The sequence below is a fragment of the Triticum urartu genome, chromosome 7 (assembly GCF_003073215.2).
Source record: "Triticum urartu cultivar G1812 chromosome 7, Tu2.1, whole genome shotgun sequence".
Taxonomy (NCBI): domain Eukaryota; kingdom Viridiplantae; phylum Streptophyta; class Magnoliopsida; order Poales; family Poaceae; genus Triticum; species Triticum urartu.
The window spans coordinates 128,491,588-128,499,411 of NC_053028.1; the positions used below are offsets into that span (position 1 = coordinate 128,491,588).

The 7,824-nt window shown below is 44.3% G+C and overlaps 1 protein-coding gene and 1 long non-coding RNA gene across 2 annotated transcripts; one reads left to right on the top strand and one right to left on the bottom strand.

Moving 5' to 3' along the window:
- Positions 1-387: 387 nt before the first annotated feature.
- LOC125521218 lies at positions 388-2,534 on the top strand. The gene is made up of 3 exons (XR_007289093.1): positions 388-676; positions 775-1,023; positions 1,098-2,534. It is a non-coding gene; the product is annotated as an uncharacterized LOC125521218 (long non-coding RNA).
- Positions 2,532-3,407, bottom strand: LOC125521217. The gene is made up of 3 exons (XM_048686282.1): positions 3,268-3,407; positions 2,953-3,148; positions 2,532-2,784 (listed from the first exon to the last, which is right to left on the bottom strand). The coding sequence occupies exons 1-3, from the start codon at positions 3,299-3,301 to the stop codon at positions 2,532-2,534; spliced, it is 483 nt and encodes a 160-aa protein (XP_048542239.1). The 5' UTR covers positions 3,302-3,407.
- Positions 3,408-7,824: the final 4,417 nt, after the last annotated feature.

The following is a 7,824-nucleotide window of genomic DNA, read 5'->3' on the forward strand; positions in this document are numbered from 1 at the left end:
AAGAAAAGTAATGAAACCTGCGATGGGCCGATGACTACTCAATAAACTCCTTTTATATGTGTATAAAAATATGCCAGATTTTTCTTGAACATCTATAGTTTTATCTATAGCAAAAGTATCTAATTAAGCATCTGCCGAAAATTGTTCGGCGTGGACGAGCTCGCATGCTCTCGCTATCGTCGCTAACGTGCATGCTGTATTGCAGTTGGCGGTTAAGGAGAGTTTAATGCACGTACGTGACGGGCAAGAGACGCCGTGGGAGTCAACGTTGCTGCCGACGCGAGAGGAGGGTTGACGGTGTTTTCTAACGTGACGTTTGTTCCCGGTCCTGTACCTATACCGAAAGTACGGGAACGGCCGGTAGCGGGTGTTGCACAATTTTCTGATGGGCGGCCCATCGGATGTATTTAATGCAACCCACGGGTTCTTGCCTGTCTGTTCCCCATTCGATCCCCAAATCGAGAGACGAAACCCTAGCCGCGCCGCACAACTTCCTTTACCATATCCCAAATCGAAGCAGATATAACCGTAGCTTGCAAAGATGGCAGATCCAGGTGTTGACCAAGGTGCTCTGTCAGTCGTGCCTTGTCCGGATTGCGGGAGGAACGTGGTGACATACGTAGCGTAGCGCGGGCAGAATGCCAGCCAGCGTTTCGACAAGTGCCGGAATCACAATGTAAGTACAGTATCTTGGATGGGATTTTGGCTTTTTTTTTCCTGATGTTTAGTTGGTCAGGTTCTGACGATGTATGTTTTCTTCTGAATCCATGGCAGCCGTCAGGGGGTGGATGTGATTTCTACAGGTGGGAGGAGGCCTACGCGGCCCATGTCGCCACTCTTGGTCTTGGAGGAGCAACTCCTGTAGTTGGCCAAGTCGGGCCAGGTCAGATGCAGGGCGGGCAGGCGGCTGGAGTTAGTAACTTTTGTTTGATACCAATGTCAGGGAGGTGCTGATCTGCGTCCTCCAGTGTCAGGGAGGTGTTGATCTGCGTTCTCCAATGTCAGGGAGATGATCAACAGCAGGTAATTCTGATGTTTTCTATCTCTTAGGGTCTACCATGTTTACAACATTTGACCTTGGACGTTTCATTGTCCAGGTAGGCTTTTTTGTGACATCTGTGACAGTGACATACTTCCGGCTCCGTAAATGGTAAGGTGTCCGTGGGTACCGGGGTGATATCAGCATAGCTGCAGCCATAAAAACAGTGTGGACAGAATGCTTAGATATAGTTTGAAACTTTAGGAGAGGTGCTAGAAATAAAACACAGCTTGCATGAGATTGCTAACCCGCGTGTGCAGAATCATCGTCAGAAGGCATGTTAGTGAAACAGAGAGCACAAGGCGCAAGGGGCAGGTGGCATTTATTGCAATCAGGTTTTGCGCGGCTCCAGGAAGGGTAGGTGCTGGCAGCTTAGCTTCAGGAGTTTCCTCAACATACTGAAGTTGTTGATCCTTTGCTGGAATGATATTCAGAGCACATGATCATAGTGGTGTTTCTTTCATTTTTAAAAAAAATCATGAGACGATGTGAGTGGTGATGAGTTGTTAAGTACATGTTTGAGAGACTATTCTAGCAAGCTGGAGAAGAGTGTGTGCGCATGCATTTGCAAGTGGTGATTCTGGAGGAAGCTGTGTCTGCAGGGATGTATCAACAAGCGTGGAGGTTAAATATTGAGCATGTGTGTACAAGTGCCAATGGCAATCAAATGGAAACCAACATGACTCAGGTGTTATGAATCTTGGTGTGGAATCTGGGGCTCCAGTGCAGTTCTCTTTTCCTCTGCGTGCTTCTGCTAATGCTTCTTCATGACTCTGGGTTGAAGGTGCGCGACTCTGCTCTGCTGGCCTACCTGTAAAAAGCGAGGAGGGCGGACACAAGCAGTTAGTAACTTTTGTTTGATACCAATGTATTCAAGTCAAAAGTGAGTTTTCGATGGGAACGAACATTGGGTAACAACAAGTGCTGTCTTGGCGCTGACCAAGGGGCTTGGAGCTAGATGCACATGTTGATTGTCAAGCGAGCATTTTCTGCCTCGGCAATCCTGTTTGTGAACTCCTTGTACATAACAGTAGCAGCTGCATCTAGATTGCCACAAATCTGATTAACAAGAGCTTTGCACCTCTCTTGGTGTTCAGGCGATAACACTTTGCCAGGGGCACGTGATTATCAGCAAAATGCAGCACAGCGGATCGGATCCGATTGCAGACGTCGGAGGTAATATATTGATAAGCAGTAGTCTTCACTTTTTGAATTGGAATCATGGATCCTTGGAGTAGAATTGGATGAATATACCATCGACCTTCATGCATTGCCCGCAGTGATCTTGTCTTTTTTTACGTGCAGTAGGAATTTTAGTTAGTTTTTTTTACAATGTAAGCATTGGGTAATGTAGAAATGACATGAAACAGGGGAGGCACTTATTTTGTTTCTGTTTGAGTGTCATGTTTCAGTTTTTGTTATACATGTATTCACACCTAGATGGGGATATGTGCTAGTGAAGTGAAATAATTACTTAAAGAGCAGCCACAAACTATCTCCTACATGCATTTTGTTCTTTTTCGACATTTAGCCGGCGTTTGCCATATCTTACTCCAAGGCCGATCTCCCATGAATATAGATTGTAGTAACCATAGGCTTCCCCCAGTGTATCGAAGTTGCTTCCCAGAGCAGGAACTATGACAGTTTTAGTTTTCTTTTCTGCATAACTTGGCAATGCCATTTCCAACGCACTCATCCTGGCAGCACATGGGGGTCGTTCATCAGGTGCACGCCCCATACGGATTCTGCATCATACAGATTTATGCTTTTCAGTAATGTATGTTTAATCCCATCATGAGTAGATGGCATGGCCGTATAGCAGCCGGTATGATAAACATGGTTCAAATATCGTAACAAGAAATTAGCAGTTAGAGCTATGATTGAACGAGAAACAAAATGCCGTGGACTTGTACATTTTAGTCCATCCAGGGGCTTGAGGGTTGTCTCCGCCTGTAGATTGCTCGGACGCCGGTGCGGACAGAGCAATCCCCTCGCAAGTGCTGTTCAACTCCATTTGTAAGTCCAGTGCGGCACCCCCGGCATCGCCAATGCTGGATTCAGCAGGCGCGCATACTAAAGCTTGGCTTGCACCATGGGCCAGAGGCGCATCTGCACAGGCCAGATCCGACAGGGGAAATCTATCTCAAAATAAAAATCATTCGAATAAATTTACCACCTATAACTTGTACCTGTCACGGATATCAGATAATTGGGTTGCCAAAGTTTACCTGTCGACTGGATCTGACAAGAACTCGATTCCATCGCCTCCCGGTCGCCATCTCCATCGCCAAGAGCTCCTCGCCTTAGGCGGCGTCCCAAGGGAGACTACAGATTTGCATTTACTTTGTAGTGTCGGTCGGGTCACCATGGAGACTTATCCATTCCACGCACGGTGTCAGTGTAACAGATGCACCGGACGGACGTTGTTATATACAGTCACTACTAGGAAAAACCTTATACACAGAATCTTAGCAGCAGCGCGGTCTAAAAACAGACGCTACTGCTAATTAGCAGCAACGAGATTTAGAAAAGAGCGCTGCTAATGATTGAGTAGCAGTAACGCTCTAGGTGAAAAGAGCGCTACTACTATAATTGCCACGGTGTTGCCTCCAGGATAGATATAGTAGTAGCGCCCTTCCCGTGGACGCGCTACTGCTAAAGAACTTAGTAGCAGCGGTTTTGCTCAAAACTCGCTGCTGGTAAGTATGACCGTAACTAATTAAGTTTAGTCCCATACTGCTAAGCGAACAAGGTGTTTACCACCTTAAATATGTTGCTTCTCAACCTATCTCGAGCACTTGGTCTTCATTGAACTATATGTGTATGATTTGTGGTTGCAATATGAATCCTCGCCTGTACCTATACAGATACAGTGAGGATTCATGTTGACTATTTAGATTATACACAAAAAGATCAATGATGACCAATGTATATTTTTGATGTTTTCACTAAACAAAAGAAATAACTGCTTCCATTAGCAGTACCGGTTTTCCCCAAAACGCGTTGTAGATAAGTTAGCTATAGCGCGTTTTCTGTACGTGCGCTACTGCTAGTTCGAGTTAACCACCCCCCGCATCAAAATTTCGCTAAGTCCTCCTTCCCCCCCCCCACCGACATGTTCCCCTACTCCCTGTCGCCACCGCTCGAGCCCGAGCGCGCCTGCGCCCTCACCGCCGCCGCCGCCCGCCCTCAACCTCACCGCCGCAGCTCTCGACCACACTGTCGCCGCCCTCGACCTCACCGTCGCCGCCCTCGACCGAGCCCGCCGAGCCTGCCGCCCAGGACCGCCGCCCTCCCGATCCCGAGCCCGCCCTCGCCGCCCCTCCGTCGCCGAGCACCTCCCCACCACCGTCTCTCCCTCTGTAAGCCCCCCACCCCTCCCCCACCCCCTCTCTCTTTGGTTTGCTTAGTTAGTAGATGATTTTAGTAGTAGTAGATGTTAATTTAGGGTTCATAGATAATGATTTTTAGAAGTAGTGGATATTAATTACTAGTAGTGATGGTAAACTAGTTGTATAATTAACAGTAGTACATGTTAATTAGTAGTAGATGTAGTAGTTAGATGTTAATTAGTAGTAGTAGATGTGCTAGTTTCTTTCTATTTATAGTAAGTTTATATTTAGTAAGAACTAGTTGAATTAATAGAACTAGTTTAGTTTTAGTTGAACTAGTTAAGTTTTAGTTGAACTAGTATAGTAAGTAAATTAATAACTAGTTGAACTACTTCATTTTTAGAAAGAACTAGTTTTTTTCTTTTTATACTAAGTTTATATTTAGTAAGAACTAGTTGAATTAATAGAACTAGTTGAATTAATAGAACTAGTTGAACATGCCATATTTGGTGTTATTTTTTAGTTTAAGCAATTATTTCATGTTTTGGTTACACCTCCGAGTGGCCTATGTTTTTCCGGAGTGTTGATTAATTTCCGTTCCGGCAAATTTCAGGCGCTCGATATGTCCTTTTTTAGCAAAGGTCATGCCGGATTTTTTCGTGAATTCTGGCATGACTTGTGCTAGAATATGTACAAGTTTAATTTTTGAATTATGAACGTAGGAAATGTCGTACTCGGACGACGACAGTCTCCCGGGGGAGTGCAGTTGGTGCCACGATGATCGAGGTATGTGCGACAGGTTCGTTCAGCTGGATGAAGATCGGCACTTCAGTATTAAGCTCGAGGAGACCTTCGATGTTGAAACGGTACGCAACAACGACAAGTGTTTTTTTCGTAATTAAGCATGACTTCAACTATTTCAACGTCTAATTTTCATCTTTTACAATTCGACTAGCTTATCCCATGTCATGCAAGACGCTATGTCTTGGAGAGGATGGGTTTGAAGACCATGAACATTTTCAAACAAAGAAAATACACCTAAGGACCCATCATGATATCGATTTTGAAGTAAATCTGTACAATTCTCAGAGCGTAACCCATTTTGGTTGCCAAAATTGGGAAGCACTTTGCAAAATGTATGGTTTTTATGAGGGTATGATTGTCACCATGGATCTTGGTAATCCTGACATCGAGCAAGACAATATGGACATTTGGGTCCTTATTGATACGCTTCCGATTCTACCGCAATGTGAGTTTCTCAAACATAGTTATTAACTAATTTATATTGTTTATTTCAAAATAGTTGACAGCTTATTTCCATTGACAGCTTATTTTGAATCTTCAAAGAATATGCAGAAGATGGTAGAAAAAACCCACTACACTGATGGCTTCGAATTAACTTATAAGGAGAAAAATCATCTGATTGCTTATTGTACTTTTTTTGAGAATTACAATACCTATTATCGAACTCCTCCAAATTATGGTGAATACGTGCCACTAGTGCACGTGTTGAACCACGATAACTTCTATGGAGATACCCTGGTAAGATATTTTACTATTACGACATCCATGCATCTTTTGCATACTTCTAAAACTAGTACATCATTGCTAACTACGAAGTTATTACTATATTTTTCAACAGAAAATCCCGATGGATTGTGTGTCTCATCTGATGTATTACAATGGTCGCCTTGAAGTTCTGAACCTACAACCAGGTCATCATACGGATCTCACCTGTGCATATCGAATTTCTGAAACCGGTGAACACATGCTAATCAAAGAGTGGAAAAAATGTTTGGACATTCGTAAGGAGATTCTTGGAAGCAACATTAAGCGAAAGGCAAGAATTGGAGACAGGATAATCTGCATTCTCCATAATGGAGAGCGAGGGGCTATCTTGTTTTTTGCTATTTTACCTTAGAGAATATAGTAGGTCCTAAGAGAATGTAGTAGGTCCTATGAGGTACAATATGTTTATTATGTGATACAATGTGTTAGAGTTGAAGATGTCAGGAGTACTTGTGATTACGATTAGTGACCAATGATATGATGATGATGATGATAAGTTGTTAATGATATTTATTATATCATTGGGTGAAAGAATCGCGGATTAGTTTCAAGTGGATGTCCGTCCACTTGAAACTAGTCCACACGGTTCTTTCACCCCGTGATGTAATAACTCATTATGATGTAAAAACAATTTGTAAATTCCTGTTGTATGAAAATTTGTGTAAAGGTGTACGAATACAACATGAAATAAAAAAGAAATAAAATACGAAATAATAGTAGCAACGCGGGCAGAGAGAAGCGCTACTACTAATTACCAGCAGCGCTCCTCCTGGAACTCGCTGCTACTAAGTCGATTTAGCCGTAGCGTGGGTGAAGGCACGCTACTGCTATTCGTTAGCTGTAGCGCCTTATCAGTAGCGCACCACCCCGCGCTGCTGCTAGCCTTTTCCCTAGTAGTGAGTATTTATGCACCGAAACTGCTGCATGCACGATACAACTGGCCGATCTATGCACGACATCTAAATCCTGCGGCCAGCGGCCTGTTCAATCATGCATATGTCCGGCCGGATTTTTTTATCGTCCATGCATTGTCCAAAGAATGTCGTGTGCATAGCACGACTCTTTACGCACCTGTACCAACGGAACATGGCGATCCTGGACTGATATGTATCCGTCATTTCCTACGGCTCCGTCTTTTTTTTTGCGTTCAAAACTTGAGAGCTTTATTCAACTGAAGAAAACCTGCCATCATCAGCCATTAGGCTAGTGAGCAGGAACGAAGGCCCAGTGTCAGTCCAACTCTCGGTTACCATCAGTGAGCATGCATGCTTAGCACAAAGATGGGCCGGTACGTTGGCTGACCTACTTACATGTTGAATACGAAAAGAAGTAAAAATTGCCGCTAGCTCTCCAATTTCTACAAGTAAAGGTGCCACAGCAGAGCGATTACTGTGGCGAGATGTCCAGAGGTTCACTACCTCCAGGCAGTCGGTCTCCATGATCACGTGTGAAAAACCGCGCAAACTTGCAAAAATAACACCATCTCTCAGCGCTAGTGCTTCACCAATGAACGGATTTGTAACCCCATGATGAGGTTTACTCCAAGAACCCAGCAAGCGTTCGTCAGAACGAGCAACTCCCCCTGCACCACACCTTGCCGAGACCAAACTCATTGCTGCATCTGTATTAATCTTAATCACACCTGGATCCGGAGGAATCCAACCGTATCCTGGTAGTATAGCAGCCGCAGCTTGGGGTATATCCAACACGGCCAGATCATCCTTGATCCGCCTAATAGTCGTTACTGGGTCCAGCTTCTCTCCATCATGTGTAATTCTGTTTCTTGAATGCCAGATCGCCCACATAACAGAAATCATCTGAGACCTTTGCATATCCGTGAACTGTGGGTCAGACAAGATGTCTCGCGCCCACGTATCGGGATGA